This window comes from Condylostylus longicornis, unplaced genomic scaffold (assembly GCF_029603195.1).
Source record: "Condylostylus longicornis isolate FDR11 unplaced genomic scaffold, ASM2960319v2 ptg000049l, whole genome shotgun sequence".
Taxonomy (NCBI): Eukaryota; Metazoa; Arthropoda; class Insecta; order Diptera; family Dolichopodidae; genus Condylostylus; species Condylostylus longicornis.
In genome coordinates, this window is record NW_026578018.1 from 3,268,807 (window position 1) to 3,293,092 (window position 24,286).

General features: G+C 23.6%; 1 protein-coding gene across 1 annotated transcript; it reads left to right on the forward strand.

The window, feature by feature from the left end:
- The first annotated feature begins 603 nt into the window (after positions 1-603).
- LOC129611312 (uncharacterized) lies at positions 604-17,341 on the forward strand. The gene is made up of 6 exons (XM_055524393.1): positions 604-2,025; positions 11,004-11,387; positions 13,759-15,396; positions 15,487-15,616; positions 15,696-15,765; positions 16,671-17,341. The coding sequence occupies exons 1-6, from the start codon at positions 1,837-1,839 to the stop codon at positions 16,960-16,962; spliced, it is 2,703 nt and encodes a 900-aa protein (XP_055380368.1). The 5' UTR covers positions 604-1,836; the 3' UTR covers positions 16,963-17,341.
- Positions 17,342-24,286: the final 6,945 nt, after the last annotated feature.

Here is a 24,286-nt window from a genome sequence, read left to right on the forward strand (position 1 = left end):
TTTTTACTATTACATATTTTTATAAGAATATAGAAATGCTAATATATGTTTACATGTAATATACAGGGTGATTTTGTGAAGAGTACAACATCATATACAATTGTTTATTTATCGGACTATGTACGGTTTTAATTGACGGGTAAATATGCGGAATAATTTCGAAAAAGCAAAAATTTTGTAACACCTAATTTTTGAAATTTGCCATCTTGGAAAACGCCAAATCTTCGAACCTTTAAGTACCTCTTCCAATTTTTTTGGAAGAGGTAGTTAAAGGTTTTGAAACTTTTTTAGTAAAAGTTCTGTTCCTCTTAAAAAGGAACCCTGTATTTCTTAAATCGTACGGTTTTGGTAGCTTTTCTGAACAAAAGCTTAGCTTGTATTTGAGTTTTAAATAAATGGTGACATATGCGATTTTACCCATTAAAGAATAACCCTGTATATAAATATAATGTATACTGAAAATACTTTTTTTTATTCTTAAAAATTTAATTTTTTTCCATGCTTGAAATCAGGTCATCTTTTCTTCATCTCCAGTCTATAGATTTTTTTCCTTATAACATTTTATTTTTGTTTTTTCTTTTTCAGCTTGGTGTACAAGTATTTAATATATGTGGATACCCCAAAATATAGCATTAAACAAAAATTTAATAAATATATAAATATCGGAAAAAAATTAAATAAGATGGATTAAAGGAAAACAAAAATAAAATAAAAAAAAAAATCTAAAAAGTGTATAACAGTTTTTAAATCGTATAACAGTTTTTACTTTATATTTAAAAATTAATACTTAAACCATTAAATTTTAGTCTTATATTGAGATTAACTTCAGATTAAAATATAAAATGAAGAATGGTGCAAAACAAAAACAATAAAAAAATTACATTGAAAAATAAAAAAAATGTATGATGTGTATAACAGTTTCCAAAACTAATATAACAGGTTGAAAATTGGTATACTCTATGGTGAATATTTTTAAAAGTTTCCATAGTATTTTTTTTGGAGAAAAATATTTAGTAATAAAATTAGAGAGGACACAATTCTTGCATAATGCGCAGGAACAGAGTTTTTTTGAATAAAGAAATTGTATAATAATATAATATTATATTATAGCTCCTATTTTTGTTCTTTTTTATAACAGTTTAACACAAAATGAGATTAAAAATTATTATGAAAATGAGAGAAAATTATTTAATACACAAAATGAAAACATAATATAACGAACAGTTTAAATAATATAACAGTTAAAATTATCTCAATTTTGAAATACATAACAATGAATAGTATATAAGTAATATAATAGTATAATATAACAGTTAATGTAAAAATGAACAATAAGAATATTACTAAAACAGTTTCAATATCATAAATATATATGTCAAGTAAACAGTGTTGAGAAATAAATTTTTCGCATGTATGTATATAACAAAATACAAGAAGTGTAAATAATTGTGACAAAAAACTTGTTGTACGTAGCATCATTCAGAATTTGAATCTTTGTATAATATGTGCTTAAATTATATTGATATCAGTATAGTGAATATAGGTGGTGAATAATTTTTCAAAAGAAAATATTTATTTTCCCTGATATAACAGTTAAGAAGTTATACTACTTTGTGTATAAACTTGTATTATTTATTATTTTTAAAATGTTCACTTTGTTTTCATTTTTGAAATAAAATACATACATACATATTTAGGTAAAATTTTATACCTTATATAAAAAATTACTGATATATAATAGTTTTATACATATAATATTAAATTGTTATAATAAATTATAATTAATAATAATTGTTTTATAAAATTTTAAAAAAATACACAAAAAAAAAATTCAAAATGATGAGCATTAAAACAGAAGGTTATTTAAAAAATATGGGTAGTTTACCAAATTTACATGAATTGGAACGTGTTAGGCGCCGACTCGAAGATGAACAAGAATTAGCAAAAAGAGAACAACGTGCACGTGAAGAACGTGAATCAATTAGAGATCGAGAGAGAATACCAATGTCATTACAATCAACACAGGTGAGTTTATTTTTGAATTGTTATAGAAATTTTTTTCTTATTTTTATTATTGAAATAAATTCTATAAACATTCTGTTATATTGTAATACAAATATATTTGTATACGGCATTGTTATTGATTCTCATATTTACTAACATTGTATTTTTTGAATATTGAAATATTTTTGTATTTGACATTTTATTTTTATGCCATAACACAGTATACTCGATACAAATAAGTACGTATACATCTATGCGTATAAAGTATTATAATAAAATATAAATAAATAAATATTGTGTATATATACAATATAAAAACAGAAGTTTATGGTCGGGCACCATTACTTTAGAAAGTCTGATGTGAAAATAATTCCCATTAATCCTTAAATATTTACATTATAAAATTTTCATACAAATTTAATACTATTTGCTATGTATGTATGGGTGTACATTGTAATATATATGCCAGAATATGTTATACAATTTACACTTTTATTACTATAGAGCTTAATTAAAAAGTAAACAAAGAAAATACCATAGATGATATAGGTGTACTCTTAAGCACATTAACGGAAATATATTTTAGAAATATAACGATCAAATCACATTACTATAAAACAAAGAAATGCATTCAATGGGGAGAAAACAAAGAAATAAATTCCAATTTTAAAACTATATAAAGATTTCATTGCAAGTCAAATACAATTTTAAAAATTATTAAAGAAATTAATGTTTTATTAAAAAATACAGACAAAAATTTGGATTAATAGATTCAGAATTTTTAGCTCAGAATAAACTCAGCAGTTTATGGTCGCCCAGTTAATTATTCTAAATTTAAATAGCTTGAATTTTCAGCAACATGATTTTAGTTGATCGTTCGTTCGGTTATTGATCTCCTTATAAACGAATTCATTTAAGAGACTTAGATATAAAGTTGCAGTTTTCTATACCCAAATGTATATTTAAGAAAAACTAATATTTCTCTAGGACAAAATTGAATCTATTTCCCTTCCTTTTCTACAAGATATATCCCCCCAAGGGCTACTTTTTAGAATTCTACAATTTAAGACAGTAATTAGCGGGCTTATTCTGTCAAAACAAAATTTTTTTCCACTTCTTCCCTCTTATTCGCAATTCAAATCTAAAAGAAATCAAGATTCACCAAAAAAAAATTTCTTCGAAACTGTAAATTTTTCTAAAATTCCTAACACAACAAAGAACACTAATGGTGGATGCATTTCAAGTAAAAATTTAAGATCTTCACCTAAAAGTATGCAATTTTAAACTAAGATTTATTTTTAATCAAAGTGTTGTGACTTATTTTAAGAAAATGGGCGTCTCTGCAAACTATTGCTTTGCTAATCCGAAATTATTAAGCTTAACCTTAAAATTTTTAAATTAAAGTGCATTTAAAACTAAAGGTTTTAAAAGGTTTTAAAGTGTTTGGGCTACTTTTATATTACGATTATAATGAACAGACAAAAATTATCGAATGTACTAATTTTTGATTCAATTTTATCAAATTTTGTTATTTAATTTAAGAAAATTCTTGACAAAAAGAGAGAAATTTCATTTTTATTATAAAAGGATTTAACATTTTAAATATTATCTTTTATTATTATCTCAGACATTATAGAAATTTCCAAATTTTAATGATTTCGGAGAATTTTGTGAATATTTGTTTTATATTTTATAATCAGCTACATTATACTTTGCTATTTTCACCATTCCTTGTACCTTATATATAACCCGAACAGAGGGCAAAAAAATCCTTGTTATTTTGTCTATTAATTTTTCAAGGTCAATTTCATATAACAATTTAATAAATAACTAAATTTAATTGAAAATTAGAAGCAACAGAATGAAAAAAATAATTATAATAAAAATAAAATAATCATATTGTTTTTTTTTGGGGTAAAAATTTTAATACTATTTCAAAGCTTAAAATATAAAATTAAAAATTAAAATTTTAATATACTTAAAAACCATCATCCTCAAATTTTAAATAATTTATTTTCCTAAATTCAAATAGAATTATAAAGAGATGTAGGAATGTGAGAAACAAAGAAAACACTTTTATACATATAGGTATAGGTTAACAAAATATAAATACTAAAATATTAAAACAAAATGAAGTCCCTATATAATTGGAGAGAGAAAACGAAGGGTTTTCAGACTTGTTAAAGAATTTATTTATAATAGAATTGGGAATACATGACTATAGATTTATACTATAAATATATTATGTATAAAAATGCAATATATAAATGAAAATCTGTTGCTATACATTGTCATCCATAAAAATGGTGATTGTTAAAATATAACATTTGATATACATATGTATTTATAAGATAAATTTATTTTGTTAAAATTATGCACCATCTGAATAACGCTGATGAATAATTGTTTGAGATATTGACATACTGCCAATTATGTTAATTTTCTAGTTAAGAGGAAAGGGCGAGTACATCCCTATGAATTCCAGAAGATTCATAGGAATGAGCAGGAACAAAGTTCGCACGAATCTCGTGATGGGTAATCGTCGTACTTAAGGGTACTGGAGGGGGCGTACTTACTTTGGCTGGAATATGTATCTTTAGTCCACAGAACAAGGAATTTTCTGGCTGGCTTTGTCTCGAGGGCGGCCACACAAGATACTCGACTGTGCTAATAAAATAAGTCTCGGAGGAGTACTGTAGACGGTATGTCAAATAATTAATTGAAATCAGAAACGAATAATATAAGTCCCCGTATCTGTGAAGCACTTTCTAGACACTAAATTATCCTTGAAATTACGTAAACAAGAACGGAATACTACTTGCAAAAATAGTTAAAAACTATATTGTAAATCTTGTACAATGATAAATTAGCTTAAAATTTAATTCTAAATTATTTGCTTTCAATCTGAACGAATCAACTTGCATGAGCAAACTGTTGAAGCTAAAATATAGACATTTCTCATAAACAAACATGGTAATGTGGTTATTCTTTATAAAAAAAAAGTATAATTTAGAAAAATATGTGCAAACAGGAGGACCGCATGCAATTTTAAAATTTATCTTGAAAGTTGTTTAAACCATGCGTGCCACTGTTCAAATTTAATACAAACTACTTTATTACAAGACCCAATATTGTATAAAAAACGAAATGAAATATGCATACTTCAATAATGAGGTAGATTAACTTTGATTTTACTTATGAACGTTGATATAGGGTTGATATAGCCAGGATTTTTTAAGAAAATTAATTAGGGCATCAATTTATAATAAAAAACACACATATATACATAGAACAGCTAAAAGTTAATGGATATAATAATGTAAAATGATGAATTTTTAGAATATTTTTCGTAAAAGAAAGGATAAAAATTAATTAAAATGTTGATTATAATTGAAAAATAAAATCTAAACATACTCACCACGATTTTCACCTTAATTTCATATATGTTTTTTGGTTTTTTTAAAATTATATATCTCTTGAAAATTAAGGATAACTGACTGATATTTTGAATATTGTAAATGAAGAAAACTAATTTTTGTTAATTAATACATGCCTTAAATTATTTAAGAAAGGTAAACCAGTAGTATCATATAGAATAACCTATGCAGTTTCAATGTAACTACCTATGTAGTGATAACCTGTGCAGTTCTAATTTGTTATTAGAAAATTAGTTTAATCATTTATGAATTGAATTAAAATTAGGAACACTTATTTAATTACTAAAAGTAATTGAGCCAATACTTGTGAGATTTCAGTGTGAATACTTTAGAATACTTGTGAGATTTCAATGTGAGCCATACATTTACTTTGAGTAATTTAAACTCCATATTAATATTAAAAAGTCCTCATCTCCTTAATACTCAAGTTACTCCAATCCTTATTTCAAAATTTTAATATCAAATATCAAAAAGGAAAATAGAAAATTCTCTTAAAATTAAAACAGAACAAAAAAAACTTTCAACACCTTTCATTAATTCAAATTACAAAAATTTATTAAGTGTTTTTAATTTTTTGCTCTTGTTCTATTTTAAAGACAATAGTTATAATAAAAAAAAAAGGATATTTAATTTAAAATGAAAACAAAAGACAAAAGAATGAAAATAATAAAATTAAAGGGAAAACAAGGATAATAGAATACCATCTAGACTTTTTCATTATTTTATTATGTCCCTACCGGGCAATTCATTAAAAATTTTTCTTGTATAATAAGAGGAATGGTAAGAAAATTTAAAATGAAGTTGAGTCAGATTAATAATTTGTAATGTAGCACTTTTCCCTTCAAAATATGAACAATTTCGACATGTACATGAATACAATAAAGATTGCATACATTTAGGATTAGCAATGCATGAAATCTTTGATATACAAAAAAAACAATTAAAAAGTCATTAACATAATGCTCGAATTCAATCGTTAATTTCAGTTAAGAAAAATAATTATATTTTTTGTTGGCATTGCATTTCCCATTAGCTTTCTGTATTTATAGAAATTTAGAAAAGCTTGAAGTTTCGGAAATATATGGTGCCGAAAATTCGAATTGGTCAAATTTCGAGAGGCGGCAACTTAAAAGGAGTTGGAGTTGGAAAAAAATTTTCGTCAAACGATGTAAAAATTTAATAGTGTCTAAAACTTGGTTTCCGATTCCTGTAATTTGCGGTTTAGTTTAGAAGAAAAACAATATCAAATATTTGAAAAAATCGGATTTTAGATAACAGTTAATTTTAACGATTAAGTTTGTTTTTTTTAAAGATCAACAATACTGAACCGCATTAGACAAACCTCGACAGTATTTTTCTACTTTTACTGAATTTAAACAATATTTGCCATTTCGTTGCAACAAATAGTGATAAAATGGAAATTTTTAGTACTTTGAGTGGCTATAACTTTTAAATGGGGGGGGGGGAGGAAAGGTGGGTGGTTTTCTTCTGCGGAAATATTTTTCTAGCAAAGATCTATTTACATATTTCATTACGGCTTTCTATCTTCAAGGGCGTAGAAGTTTTTTAAACATGTTCACGGACGGAAAGAAGAACGGACGAATAGAGTGAAATTAATAAGCACATTTTTTAAAAATTATTTTGGAAAAATTGCTAAAAAGAAAATTTAAAAAGTAAACAAACAAAAACTCCTTAAATAAAAATATTAACACCTACCTGAATTGTTTTAATTCCCTTTTTATTTACATAATAAAATTTTATAGGTTCTAACACCATTTTGGTAAAAAAAAACAAAAATGAAGAAACTTTTAAAGTGAAGAAAATGAAGAAAATTTATTTAAAAATTTCTAATATTGCCAAAAATAAATATGTTTCAGAAACTGATTTCTTCCTGTGTAAATTAAGAGTTACTCCGCTCAAGCTAAGACGAAAGAATTAAGGACAAAACATTTGTTCGCAGGCTTTTGAAATTCCTAGAGTATTTTCTTGGCATAATAACAAAGTGTTGGTGTATATTGTTACAAATTTATAATAAAATTTATAATGTATACAGAGTTTTTTAGCTATTCCACTAAGAATCTTTTCGACTTAGTACATCTTTAGCTTCTATTCCTATAAGTTTATTATTTTAATACAAAAAATACACACAACAAAAATTAAAGCTCAGCTTATGTTCCACAAATTTAATTTTGTGTAAATAGCCAACAACGCTGGATTAAATGGGTTAAAAAAGAATTTAAATAAGACTATACAAAGTAGTTGTACTTATAAGCTTTACCATTCATATAATTTCTTATTTCAATGTTTCTTTAATGTCCTGTGAAGATTATTCATTTTTACTTTCTTCTTATCCTTAATTCTCATTTCCTTTTGTTATCCTTATCTCGTCTCCTCTTATTTTCTCTAATATAATTATCCTTTTTATCTTTAATCTTTTCCAAAAAATTATATTTTTATTCTTTCTTTCACCATATTTTTGTTCTTAGCGTTTTCCTCGATGCAAAAATATACAAATTTTGCCGATTTACAGTATTCAACATGTTGTGAGCCTTACACTTTATTCAATAATTTCTCTCTTCCAAAGAGGGTGAAAAAGTTTGTCTCTTTCTCTCTCTTCTCAAGTTTATATTGATTAGAAGATGTGAAAGAAAGTGGACAATTGGCAGTAGGCACGTTGACCAATGTAAATTGACGGATTTTATTAGTATATTTTTCAAGTATTCTAAGTTTTCATCTTCTTTAAAATAAATTACGAAAATCACAGAGGCGCACTACATTTACAGACCATTTTAATTATCGATTTATGTTGCGTTTTATTATTTTTTTTTCTCTTTTCTCTTTCTTGCTTTTTTTGTTTTATTATTATTCTTTTTTTTTGCTCCTTAATATTTTATGTATTTAATTTTCTTCTCCATATTATAATATCCTTGTGGAAATCTTTGGTAATAACAACCCTAAGAAAGAATAAAATAAAAGTGAAAAATCCTCTTAGCGAATTCTAAAAATAAACTTTTAAAAAGAAAAAAACAACAAAAAAAAAAATATAAAAGACACCCACATTGAAGTTTCTTGTCATTTTTTTTTCTCCTTAAATACACACAAACAATATATTTAATTTGTGTACTTTCGAAACAAAATGGGAGTGGGGGAGAATAATATAGCAATGCGTTGCGGTGTTGTCGTCGGACAATAAAATTTAGATTGGGTTGTAATAATAAGGTGGTAAAAATGCGGGTACACATAGCTACACGATATTTTTAATGTTGACGCAGTATAAAATTTGAAATTGAATGAACCCATTAAAGGCATATAAAAAAGAAAAAAAAGTGAGAAAGAAAAGGAACGTCAAATTAAAAAAAAATCCTGATTTTAAAAAAAGAAAACGAATGACACAAAATTTTAAGTAATGACAGTGGAAGAAAACAAAGTTGTATAATATAAGAAATGCTATTAGTATGAATTTTTGATATTATCATGACAGTTTCTGTTATTGCAATCAAATAATAAAAATAACAAACAAAGAGAAGAAAATTCAAACTGAAGAATATTTAAAGAGAAACAAAAACGAAACAGAAAATATTTTGCGAATTTCTTCTCTCTTCTCTTTATCTGTCTCTTATGGAAAATTTTAAGTTTTTTGCAATTTTCGTTTTTTTCTTAATTTTTGTAGTCCATTTTCTGGTACGTTTTTATTATTCTTATTGAGTGCTAAACCTAAATGGAGGCGGTATGCGACAACGGAAAAATTACCGATGCCGTATACAAAAATTGTATCCTGCTGCAATAATACATTTATTGCTGTGTAAAAATATGGTTGAAATTTGTGTCAATAAAAATTAAATTAATTTTTTAGTCCCAAAATATTGAACATTTGGATTTGAAAAATCGAAGCCGATGCAATTCCTGCTCAACATTTCCGTATATGCATAGATTTAAATACATGCAACCAATTTTTTGTTTAACAATCGCATACCGCGCACATTTTAATTACCGCACACCGCATCAAATTTAATACTAAGAAATAAAAACGTTTCCGTCGGTATAAACCGACCGAATTATATCCTGCACCTTAACTATCAGAGTTTAAAATTTGTTTTTAAAATATCTAGAATTAGATTTCATTTCTGTATATCAAGCATTCGGACCTGACATATCACACTATAGAAACTGCACGGATATGTCTGACTTTAGTTTTATTATTTTTTTGAATATTTTAAATTAACTTTTGTAGTTGTATGGCAGCTACCCGAACTCGTTGTCCGAATTGGTCCAATTACAATAACAGCCGTAGTTGATACAAAATAAACAACTTGTGTAAGTTTGGTGCCGCTTGCATTATTAATTTTTGAGTTATCGTGTGATCGGATGGACAAACGGACGAACGGACATGGCTAAATCAACACAAAATTTTACGCTGACCAAGAATGTATACACATATCCGTATCGGAGACGACTCCTTCAAGTGGTTGCAAACTCCATACCAAAGTGAATATATCCCTCACGAAGGTGCAGGGTATAAAAATACCCTCTCGTCTCTTTTCTCTTCTCATATTAAGTTTTAATTCAGACATCGATTGTTTTTTTTTTTTGTGTATTTGTAGGAGATGGCGGGGGGGGGGGGGGGGGGGGGGAGATTTTGTCAATTCGTTAAAGAGCGTAGAATAAAATCAAGTAAATTATTATTTTTGTTGAATTGAAAATATAAAATGAAAGAGAATGAGAATTGAAGGAGTTCAAAACTTTGACTTTTCTTTGTTTCATGTTTTTATTGTTAAAAAAAAAATAAATTTTTTGATTTTTATTTTATTTTTTTTTATTATTCTTTCAATATTAACTAAGGGATTTTGGGAATAGGTACAATGATCAGGATAGTGGGTAAATATTAAAAATTAAAAATATAAGAAAAGAAATTTTTTTAAGACAGTTAAAAACAATAAAATTTTTAAGACGCATATCAGGATTAAGTATGTAATTGGTTTGATTATTTTATAATTTATATGTATACATACATACACATATAGGTAAATTTTTTATTTAAAAAATTAAGAACAATCTTTTTTGTTAAAAGGAATCTGTTAAAGTTTATTCTCGAATACAAATAGCGCGCCAGAGAAAATATTAAAGAAATTAAAGTGAAAAGAAATTCTAGAACGGCTCAAATTTGTTTGAATATAGAGCTCACATATGCCAATAAATTTAGAGTTGAATATACCCTTAAGATCGATTTAAACCGATATTGACGAAATTATTAATTTTTATTAAATAAAATCGTACAACTTTTATCGTTTCGTAATACGACTCTCTTACAATTAATTGACTTATTAAAGACAATATTGATTTGATGAGAATCGATTCCTTTAATTGAGCCCTTCTCAGCATTATTAATAATACAGTTTCATAAACCTCTGATTTATTCGAATTAATTTAATAAAACTATTGAATGGCTCCCAAAAAATTAAGAAAACAGAAATCTAAAATCATTTCTTTAATAATAACTTCTTCTCTTAAAAAATTCCATTAAAAATTCAAATAATAAAATTTATTATTTATATCTTTATATAGTCATCACATAGTGCTCCAGCTACAAGTAATATTGGAACAATTAGTGGTGGTGGTATTAGTACTAGTATTATTAATAATAATATACCTGGTCCAAGTACATCAGCTTCTATAGGTGTTGGAGGTGGTATTGGTGGTGTTATAGCTGGTGGTACTAGTGGAATTTTATCATCAACACATACAACATTTGGTGCTGGTTTTGGTATAACAGCTGGTAATACACATTATGGTGGTTATGGTATGGTTGGTTATGGTACACCTGGACAAATACCAAAATATCATCATTATCATCATCATCATAGACATTCATTAACAACAAGACATCGTGTTATGAGAACAAGAAGTTCTGGTGCTAGTTATAGTATATGGGATGATCCAATGATTGAGGTATGTCTACATAAATGAGCAATTCAATTATTTTTAATAAATTCTCAAATATTATAGATTTGGTTAGAGATATGAAAATATGAGTACAAATAGCTTTTTGGAACTCATAAAATCCAAATTTTTAATCAAACAATCTTAGAAACCTTTACATAAACTTGAATTTAAATTTTAAATTCTTCCCAACCAATTTGTAATTAAATAAATTTATTTAGAAAGAGAACTAGAATCTACGAATAAGCTACAAGAATCAAAAATAAAATAAAATTCCCATACCAACATAAAATTCCTAAAAGGTAAATTAAGTACTTTAATAATTTTGCATAAATTTAGGATAAAAATTAATGTTAGAATAATAAAAATACTTCGTTAAATTTTGCATAGACAACTTTAAAAACGAAATTTTAAAGAAAAATAAAAGAAATTTACATTTTCTCCCAAATTAAATTAATTGTAATTCTAAATTATTAAAATTTTCGGAAAATATATGTTTTAATACATACATAAAAATATTTATGTTTGTAAGGGGTCTATAAGGTATACATAAACATTCGTATATCAATTTAAACCGACAGGCATCACACCTTTTAGAATATTTGAATTTTTAATGTTGAAAAAATTTTAAACGTTACTATGGTGTATTGTGATTTCCGGTGAAAAGAGAAATATGTAAATTTTACGCTGTTCATACTTATGGTAAAAAGAAAAGTGAGAATTTATGAAACGGGGTAATCCAATTTTGATAACCAGAAAACACGCACAATATTATGATTTCAGCATTATTTCTATCTTATTTTCTGAAATAAATTAAGAATGCAGGAATTAAGAATAGATTTTAAGAAAAACTCAGTTAGTCAATTTCAAAATCTTCTGGATCAAAGTCTCTACAGTCATTTATTTTGTTCTGACGTATTATAAAGTATAATCGAATCTAGCTGTTCTATTCGGAAAATCAGAGAGTTATCAGAGCTCATAAGTTAATAAGTCTTGAAAAATTTGGGTTGCCCTTTCCTCCTATGCATCAAGTGGATTTATCTTAATCATTTCAACACAGATATTACTTACAATACAATTAATTTACATTAAATGAAAAGTATATTTAATTTAATAAACTTTTGTATCTGAATTCGCGTCATAATTGAATTAAAAATTAAATTTTCTTTAATGAAAATTTTTTCATGTTATTTGATTATCCTTATAAAATATTAAAAGCACAATAATTTTCTTTTCATTTTTAACAAGTTAATTTGAAATTATTCATTTATTTTATTATATATTTAATAAGAGAGTGAAAACAATTAGTTTAAGACTTATACATTGCTGATATACAATATTATAGTAGTTAACAACATTAATTGTTGAGATAATTGTTGAAGTTAATTAAGCTTGAAAAATCGAATGGGTGCGTCTAAAGTATGTTAACAAAAGAATATAGTCTAAGTAAATTTTATTCAGAACTAAATGGAAGATATACAAATAAGTTTTTTCCACCCCAATTAGACAGTTAATCTTCAATTTTTCTTCAAAATCATCTACATCAACAGGGTATATAAAATTAAGGAATATACTCCGTAAGCTGCATTAAATCCTGATATCTTTAATATCCTTCAAGGTTCTGGATACAAAATAAATTCTTCTGCACTTTCGTTTTCTTATTCTTGTAGAATTTCTACACAAATTAATTGTCGAATAAATTTGACAATCGAATGAATATTTATAAAAAATATTTTTTCAGCACAAGAGTTTTAGTAATATTATGAAGGTCGGTAAATTTAATTTTTGTGGTTATTAGATTGCCAGTTAGTGTACTTGCCGTTATAGTACCAAGATCATATTAAGTTTCACTTACAGAAAAATCAGGAAACCATTCCAAATCTATAGTGAAAAGAATAAATCCAATTATTACACTTAATTAAATGTTGTTTAATGATTTAATTAATATTTTCATGAGATTGTTTGAAATAACTTTTATTACATTGTCTTAAATAGAAGCTTCTACACTAATTCAGAACCCGCCTGTTGTAATAAAATTTGCTAAGATGGTCAGTTGATTTAATACACATTTAGTAATGTGTATCAAATTATAAATTTTAAGGTGATCAGGGTAATTCCCTATTACTTTCCTCTATAAGTTGACATATACACTTGAAAGTTTACTAAGTTCTGCCACTAATGTTACGGTTTTTTTCTGAATTTATTAAATTTTATTGAATTTATTGGATTGAATTGATTTATATCCCATAAATGTAAGGTAATATTATAACTATTCCTAATTAAAAATAATTTATATATTTCATTAAATTAAATCACATTTCCATTTTAAATTATTTTTATTATTAATTTTATATATTCATTTTATTTAAATAATGTATAGCATATGACAGGTTATTCACCAATATCATCAAGATCACATCGTATAACAACATTACCAGCATATCAAGTACAAGCTGCATTGGCGGCACGTCGTCGTGAATCAATTAATAGTTCAATTGGTGCTAATTCAATACGACGTTTATTAACATTAAATAATCATCGTCACTGCCGCCATAAAATTCCATCACATTTGCGTTCAAAAATTTGTAAAAATTTTAGTTTTTTAACAATATCACATGGTTTAATATGTGCAATATTATTTCCATTAATTGCATTACAAGGTTCTAATTCAATATGGCATCATCGTGAACAATGGATACATGTTGGTCCAAATATTGGTTCAATGCTATTAAGTATATCATTTTTAATATCATCTGGTATGTGTTTTTTAACAACACGTCTTATACGTAAAATAAATTATTTTATATTATTAACAACCAGTTATATTGGTATATGTATATTTTTATTATGTCATTTATATCCATCAATATATACATTAGTACCAGCATATATTATATTTGGTATAATATTAGGACCATCATGGATAAGTAAAATGTCATTAGTTGTTTATTATGCAAATAAAATAAGTTGTAATCAAAATGAATGTAGTTTAAGTAGTGGCGGTGGTGGTGCTGGCTCTATTAGCGGCGGTGGTGGCGGTGGTGGCGGTGGTGCTATTGATTCATTAGATCCTGATTATCGTATTAGTTGTAATCGTGATCAAAAAGTACGTCGTTTAGTTAGATGGTTTCAAGTAGCACAAGATATTGGTATTATAATGGGTGCTATTATTGCATCAATAGCTTTAAAATGTACTCCAACTGATACAACATGTTTTGGTTTTCGTACTTATCAAGAACAACAAAGAATACATTTATTATCAGATACACCAATTATTGATACATTTGATAATGATAATAATAGTCATAATTATAACAGTAATAATAATAATAATAATGGTTTAACACCATTTGATATTAATAATATTTTAGAAGAATATAATCATAGCCTTAAGCCAAATAGTAATGGTAATAAGAATCATAATAATAATAATGATAAAAATAATGGTAATAATGATAATAATGGTGCCTTATCGGCTTCAGTAACATTTGAGGAAATTTTTAAAAGTGTAACATCAGATTTAATTACGCAATTACCATCAACAACTAAAACTACAACAAAAATAAAATCTGAGAAATTACCAACTACATCATCATCATCATCGTCATCATTATTATCTACAATATCAAATTCAGATTTTAATAATAATAATAATGTAAGAACAATAGAAAATCATTATATATTTGATATGTATAATCATAATGAGCATAATGAAAGAATATGTGGAGCTGATATGTGTCCAATATGGCATTTAACTGAAGATCAAGATACTGGAAATGATTCAACATTTTATTCAAATTTTATACATGAAGGTGGTAAAATTGGGTCACTAACATTAATATTAGTTTTTCTATTTTTTGCTGTTATTGCTTTAATATTAACAATAATTAATGGTAAAATTGATGTAACCTTTCGGCATGAAAATATTAAAGGTATGACAGATACATTATTATTTGCTGGGCCAATGGCTTATTTTATTGGAACTGAACAAGGTTATATGCTAAGTGATTTTTCAAGGGTAAGCACATCATCCTTATTATATTCTGTGCATTTTCAATTTGTAATTCTGTTATATTGAAACAAATGTCATATTTGTTATCATTAACAGGCGTATGTTTCATGTACTCTGGGATTACAAATGGTAGCTGGAGTTTTAATTTGTATGGGAATAATGCAAGGAATTGTAGCATGTACATTAAGTATGTTATTAAGACATATCAAAAGAGCAGTCGTATTAGGTATAAATTAAAAATAAATTTAAAAAAATTTTATAATAAAAATATTTTAAATTAATCAAAAAACAAAATATGTCTATAGTTGCAGGATTCTTCTTTCATGCTTGTTTGCTATTAGTACTTTCACAGTGGAAACCTTCAAAGGACGATAGGTATAGTATCTTTTAAAATGAAAAATTATTAATGTTATTTAATCCCGCAAAAATATACAACTTAGAAATAATGAATTATGTATACATGTATATATATTCACGTAATGACTTAAGTATAGTGACGATAAAGATGCAGAATTCGGCTTATGTATATTGGCTATGTTGAGTATAAAATTTTAGCAATATTTCCTGACAATATGTTTTGTCATATGTGTCCATATATATAATATTGCCTATAGCGAGCCACAACAAAATAATAATATATTGCTGTACAAGTGCTAGAATCCCAATTTTTTCTCACAAAATATAAAAATACAATAAAAGCTATTTTTAACATAAAATTGCATACATTCAGGATGACCTGATTCTATATCATAATAGTAGGAAGAAATCATATAAAATCTACTAGATTTTAAGCAAAGTTTCAAACCTGTATTTATATTTTGCTTACTTGAATGAATTTTAAATATTTTTTCGTTGTTAACTTTCATAATTCATCTGGCATTTCAATTTTGTATTGGTCCAGCAACATATAATAAAGTATATTCAAGGAAAATTTAATTGTGTCATTTATTCAAATTGAATGTTTCTATTAAGGATACAGTCTAAATCTCTGATCACAAACTGAAAACTATTATCGAAAATTTACGTTATTTAGAAATCAAATTGATATTAACACGTATTACATTAAAGATTTCAATTTATTGCAATCTTTAATCAATGGATTTCTGAATTAAATGAATGATAATTTCGAATTTATGATCACAGAAATTTCAATTTATTTGATTATTTCAATATTTACAAATAAAATAATTTCATTCTTAAATAAAAATGTTAATTAAATAAAATTTTCTCTCTCTTTTTTTTTTATTTTTCGTTCTTTCGTTCATTTTTAATAATTAAAGCGCTCTTTTTTATGTGATAGCTGCATCATGGGGTGCTTGTAATGCAATGTGGGAAACATTATTATTTGCATTAATAACATTAACACATCATGTTAATGTTGCTGAAATAATAGCACCATTACAGGCATTACGTTTTCTTGGACTTGGTGTTACATTTGCTGCACATGGATTTTTATGTGAAAATCCAAAAATTTTAATTTTAGGTATAATATTAGTTATAAGTTTACCACCATATGCTGTATTAGAAATACGTTTGGAGGCACAAAGAAAATCACAATTAATTGCATTATGACGTAGTGCTTTTAGTTAGTCAAAGGCAAAACGTCGAACGTTACGGAGACGTTCTTATTAAATTTTATATAATTTTAATAATGTGTTTATTATAAATAATTTTTATGAAAATTAATATTATTAATTTTAATTTGAAATAAATTTTTATAAAATCTTTCATTAATTTATAATAAATTAAAAAAAAAAATAAAAATATTTAATTTTTTGTTAGTAAAAATAACCTATAAATTTGTACTTTAAACTTTAAAATACCAAAAATATCTAAAGTAATTATATTATATTATTGTCAAAAACTAAAAAATTAACAACCCTATATAGATTGTACCCTATTATTGACAAGAAATAAATAAATATATAAAAAAAAACTATTATAACTTCAATTGCCAAATAAGTATTCAATTTTTTTAAATAAAAAGGAAAAAGAAAAATAAATTTGAGCCTAAATATATGCAATCGTATTTAGAATAATTTATTTGTATTATTAAAATTATAGAATTAAAAGTGTAGAGTTTGAAATTTGTAATGTAGATTTTGATTATAAGACAAAACAAAAAAATTATAAAAATAATTTATTGACAAAACAAAAAAAAAAAATAAATTAATTGCTTTTATAAAATGGCTGTAATTTAATTAATGTTAAAAATAAAATAAAAGAAAATAAAATTGATATTAAATGTAAAACACAAAGAACAAATCTTTCGAATAATTGTTGTAAAAATAAAATTAAAAAATATTTTATTTTTCATTTTAAGTTTTTGATACCTTAAAAAAAATACACTGAAAGTATTATTCTAGAATAGAGGAAGTAACGAAAATAAATGAAGAAAAGAAGTAGTGAATTGAATTATCTAAACGTATATAACAATGAATTGTATATAAAATGAAAGGTTCAAGATCAAGTTCTGTTATAGTTAGGAACTGATTTTAAGAATTAAATTTGAATAGTGCGTAAGATATAAAATCATTTTGTAGGTTCTATTTAAGAAATACCCATAATATTATGTATCCAGGATTACATTGAAAAAGTAATTTTAATTTTGGAAAACCAATCATAATAATTGATCCGATTGAAAATATGTTATGGAAATTAGTTTAATAAATTGTTTATTTAATCATTTATTATTCGTAAAATAAATAACGGCTATAGAAAAAACAGACAAATTCAATGTTTTAAAACTAAAGAGGCATTTTATCACTAAATTGTTTGCAAACAGCTACAGTATGATTAGTTTCCAAGAAAAGGCATTTTAAAGAGTTTAAAGCTACGTATATATGACTTTCAATGGAAGGTTAGTTTGGTGGAAAAATTCTCTGTAGAGATGAAGTTTTGTAAACAGACGATGGCCTGTCAGTTCGGTAGTTACCAAATGCATAAAATGATTATTTTTTCACAAGAATAGCCAGACGAAAATTCATTTTAACCAATAGACTTATATTATATTTGTTTATATCAACTGAAATTATAATGTTCAATTGAGGGGTTCAAAAATGAAACGGCCTAATCCATATAATTTTTTTGATGATGAATGAGATTTAATATTTTATTTTCTTAAAATACTCATAAAAACTTTCTAAATAGATATAATTTTTTTCGAAAAGAGGAGAGTAAGAGCTTAAGTTTTCGTTTATTTGTTATGAAGATGTTTATTCATTATTTTTACTTATTTATAATTTACATTTTTAACAAAAAAGCAAAAATTTTGCGGGTAAAGGTTAGTCAACTTTGCATCTGAACCTCTTGATTGCAATTACGTAATGATTTTGTGACTTTGATTTCAAGACAAATTCTTTTACATATTTAGAAAATTAAATTAAGGTCAGTTACGTTTCATATAGAAAAATAAAATTGATGAACTATATAGTTACTGTACCTAAGGTTTTTTTTTCGGCATTAAGTCACTTTAACCTCCCTGTCGAAAATATATACTTATTTTTTAAAAGAATGGCAATCTAAGCCAAATTAATAATATTGTTCATTTTCAATTACTATACACAAACGCTATTCTATTGGCGGTAAAATTCATCAAATATTGTCAAAAGAACAACAATTTTCCGGGAATTTAATTTTGATTAGAGAGTTGTTTTTAATTAATTTTAATTCATTTGTTAGAAAACTATAATTCAAAATAAGTAATTATATAACAAATATTAAAAAAAAAACCATTACAACTAAAATATTTTACAAAAACATTAAAAAAAAAAAACTATGTAAGTGTTCAAAGAGAAAACATTATAAAAGAATTTTTAAATATAAAATTAAATTATAAAAATTAATTTGAATTAAACTAAAACAAAAAGGAAACTATATAAAAAAAAATAAATAAGAAAATTAAAAAACAAATAAATTAAAATTTTGATGAATTTTATTATATAATATTTAAATTTCGGAAATATATTAAAATATTATAATTAATTAATAAAATATATATAAAATAAAAACAAAATAATTAAAATTATATATTAAGAAATTTAAAAATAAATAAATAAAATATTATTAAAAAAAAAAGAAAGGAAATTGTTAAATTTATAATATCAAATTTTTTTAAGTGAACACATAAAAATTATTTAATATAACAAATATAATATAAATTATATATATATTATGTATATTATGTAGTGCCAAAAAATAAAAATTAACTATTAATACTTCTTACATATAACTTTTATATAAGTTTAATTATAATTAGAAATATTATTGTATAATCAATCGAAATAAACACATTAAAAACACATTAAAAAAACACAAAGAAAACATAAAAAACAATATTATGTATTTAAATAAAATTTGATGAATAATAAAAATTTTTATAATAATTGCACACACTATATTTAATCTCGAAAAATAATTATTTAGAACACACATTTTTATAATCAATAAAAAAAAAATTAAAATAAACTAAAGAAAATTATATATTATCGTGTCGCATGCTCAATACCGTACGCATAACTTGTAAATTCCCAGGAGTTCAAAGGACACACAAAAATTGAGTAATCAAGTCAAATATTACCTTTACCCATATTCAGCATTTTATCATCGTTTTACGAAATTGGTAAAATTATTTAATACCAAATTAATTAAAATTTTTAATACCGAAATATTTTCACTGTGTCCCGGAGTCGGTTTCAATTAAAAAATATCTATATAGATTTTGCATGTGTTAACTGTAAGGAATCCCCCCCCCAAACAAAATTTATTTTAGGGTGTGAGAAGCATAAAATATAATACATTGGCATAATGCTTATATCTCTTAACAAACCCATATAATTGTGCGGTATGGTATGCGGCACGATAATATTGCGTCAATGTCAATAAATTTAATATTAAATTAAAAATTATTAATTTTAGTTTCTTTTTAAAAAAGAAATATCTATATTGTAATTTTAGGAAATTTTAAGAAACTCTTAAATTTTTTTAATCATTTTTATCAATTCTATATATCATAAAAATTTATAATTTTTCTATTTATTTTTCATTTATTATAATAATAAGTATATATATACTTACTTATATATTATATATTAATTATCATTAAGTAAGCGAATTTATAGTCTGTGAAAATGAATATTAAAAAAAATAAAAATAAATATTAACGAAATTTATATTAATAATTATTAATATAATATTAATAATTAATAAAATATAATATGAAAATTTAAATACAATTATATATATACATATATATATATGTTACAATTATATATATATATATATATATATATAATACAATTATATATATATATATATATATATATATATATATATATGTTATAATAATATACAAGTGTATATTTAACAAAAATCATACATATGTATATACATAAATATCGTATTCCATTATTATCATTATTAAATATATAAATTGTATTAAAATATTTTTTAAGAAAATTTTTGATTTTACTAATCGGAAATTAAATTGAAACGGTATTAAATAAAAAAATAAAAATTTATAAATCACAATGCTGTACTTACATGTTATGTATGTATGTATATTGTACAAAAAAAAAAATGTTAGAAAAAAATAAAATGTTAACATGTTTAATATTGTGAAGAAATGAGAAAAATGTATTAAAAAATATATGAAATAGATATATATATACATAGATATATATATGTATATAAAAATTTATTAAATAAAAATTACTTATGTGTTTGTTATTTTTAAATTTATATTTTCAGTTCCCTATATACCTGTGTATATAGTATCATTGTTATATTTGATATTATAATTTAAATATTAGAGTATAAGGACCACAATCGTTGGCAACCCCAAATTTCGTTATACAGATATTGGCCTATAAGATTTTTCAAATATCTGCAAGAATATTTTTGTTACAGCTTATTATCACATATTAAGGGATTATTTGACAGTTCCTAGTGATCACGAAAAACATTTATAATAAAAAAATTGGCTGAATGTGACCCATAGCTGATAAAATTTCGAAAAACTTAAGAATAAAGTACAATTAAAATCAATTTAATATATTATTTGAAACTTTAGTTTTGAATCAAAGATTAAAATTAAATTTGCAATTGTACGATAACATGATAATTTTGTTCACTATAGATCACTTTATGCTGAACTGTTAAAATTTCTGTTGTGAAGTGTTTTTTTTTTGTATAGGAAACAAATTCGTTTTGAAAACAAATTTTTTCTCTTTAATTCAAACCAAATTATGAAGAAAAGAAACAAAGAAACGGCATGAAGTTTTGCAATTTAATATTAAATAATTAAAATTAAAATGAAATATGTTCTTAGATAACAAAAATACAATATTAAGACTGTAAAAACATAAAACGAATATAAAACGATATAAAACGAATTAAAAACATACGGTTTGGTTTTACAGTTTGTAACTTAATAAGCATAATACAATTATAATAAGCATAATTACCGATATTTATTTCATGATAGTTTTTTAATTTCAGTCATTTGAAGATTTATTTAAGATAACTGGCAGTACTTTACGATCAAATATTAAATACAAAACAATTTTTATTCTAGTTACTATTAAACTTTTAATTTGCTCTCATTCTCTTTCCCAATCATTTTATAATAATTATAATGGTATTTTTAATTTTATACTCATTTTCATATCAAATTAATATTTATTATCAAATTAAACGAAAATGAAAATTTCAATTTCAATTATCAATAAAATAAAAATTAAAATCATAAATTAAAATTAAATTCTCTCACACTCTTGAGACATTTCTTATCTTTCTCTTATTTTAATACAATTTTTTTCTCTGTCATTTTTCTTAATCTTAATTTTTTTTAAATATTAATTTCATATTGTTATTAATTTTGTTTACTTCTCTCAATTTTCAATTGAATTCAATAAAATTTACTATTGAGAATATTAATCAAAATTTTTAAATGATCTTTTTATGATAATGGAAAAAAATAATCTAATAATTTAATATCAGAGTCAGAATAATAAATTCCGACTTAAACAAAATGCAACTCATAATTTCACTCATTTTAAATTTGAGCTGTAAAATTTTACGAGTCGAAATTTTTTATTTTTGTTTACCAAATGTTTCTCTTATTTTTCTATTTTAAATTTTTGTTCATTCCTTGGTGAGTCGTCGTTCGTGTAACATATAAAAGATCGGTAGTAAATTTTTTCGAAAAAGAAATAATTTTTTTTTTTTGTTGATATTTTTAACATTTTCAAACGGGACTTTTTTAATAATATTTTTTTTTCAATATTTCGTGTGTGTTTTTTTATTTTTGAATATTCTTATGGCTGGCATGTAAGAAAATAATATTATCATCGGTGGTTTATTGACATTGTGCTTATGTATTTACGAGTACTGTTTATTGTTTTAAATTAATATTTTTTTCATTTTTGTATAAAAAATATTGCAAAATTTTTGTAAAGAATCTCGGTTCTTTTTGTTTTAAAATATGAATTTTGCGTATGTATTCATTAACTTTGCTAAAATCACGTGAAATTTTTAATAAAATGAAAAAAGTAAATATTTATGATTTATTTTGTCGGTAAACAAAATCAAAGATAGAAAATGTGTTTTGCTTTTTAATAAAAAAAAAAAGATATCAAACAGTATCTTGAGTGTGTGTACATATTAAAAAATTTTAATAATTTCATATTTGCTTTTGAATAATTTTTGTAATTAATGATAATTATTGTTTAAAATAGAACACTTATTTTAATATTAATATTAAATATTTTAATTAAGCAATTATATTGTGAGTGTAAATTGTAAATATTTATTCAGAATAATTTATGAAATACCTATATTAATAAATAATTATTGAGAATATTTTTAATATTTTTACTTGAAATTTCAAATATATTTTATTATTATATGTGTGATCATTCTAAATATTTATGAAATCAGTGAATAAATTTATGATTAATTTTTAAAATTACAATTAATATTCAACACCTGTTTAAAATTATTATTTATACTCACTTATAAAAGAACAATAAATTAAATGTTAATAACCTAAATGTTAAATATAATATTTAAACAAATAAATTTGTGCTATCTTAATTAATTTTTTTTTATTTAAATAAATTTTGTATAGCTACTTATGAGTTTTCTTTGAATTTATTTAAAAAAGTTAATTTAAATAATTACTTATCTTTTTTATTTATTTTTCCATACTTATGTCTTTATTATAAATAATCTCATTTAGATTTTGCTTATTTAAATTGGAATTATAAATATAATAAGATACTTAAAAAATAAAATAAAAATTTATTTTTCTTTTTTTATTGTAGAAGATAAAAAATTGGACTCAAATTATTTTATTAAAAAAAAACTATTTTTTTAATACATTCATACATTTTAATATAATACATCATTCATACATATTAATTCATACATGTATATATATGTATGTAAAAATTAAGTAAATAAAATTAAAAAAAAAAATGTGAATTTTCAAATAAATAAGAAAAAAATAAAATTTTTAATTTGGGTTTCTAATGCTAAAAGAAATTTTATTAATTGGATTAAAAGTACAATTTTACGTTTTTGTTTTTTTTGTTATTTTACCCTTGAAAAGGATTATAATCTAAGCTGTTACAAGGTAAGAAATTATAAAATTAATTATTTTTTTTTTTAAAAATGAATTTTTGTATTATTTATATAATATTTAAGTAGTTTTGATTTTATAGTACTTACTTACTGTTTACACAATGTTACTTTCAATTACAATGACTTGATTTTACATAAAGTACTTGTACATATTATGAAATGTGATAAATAAGTACCTAATTGTTCGATAGTACTTTAATGTTAAAATAAACCGCCCAGTCAAATCCCTATAGGAAAAAAAGTGAAATAACTT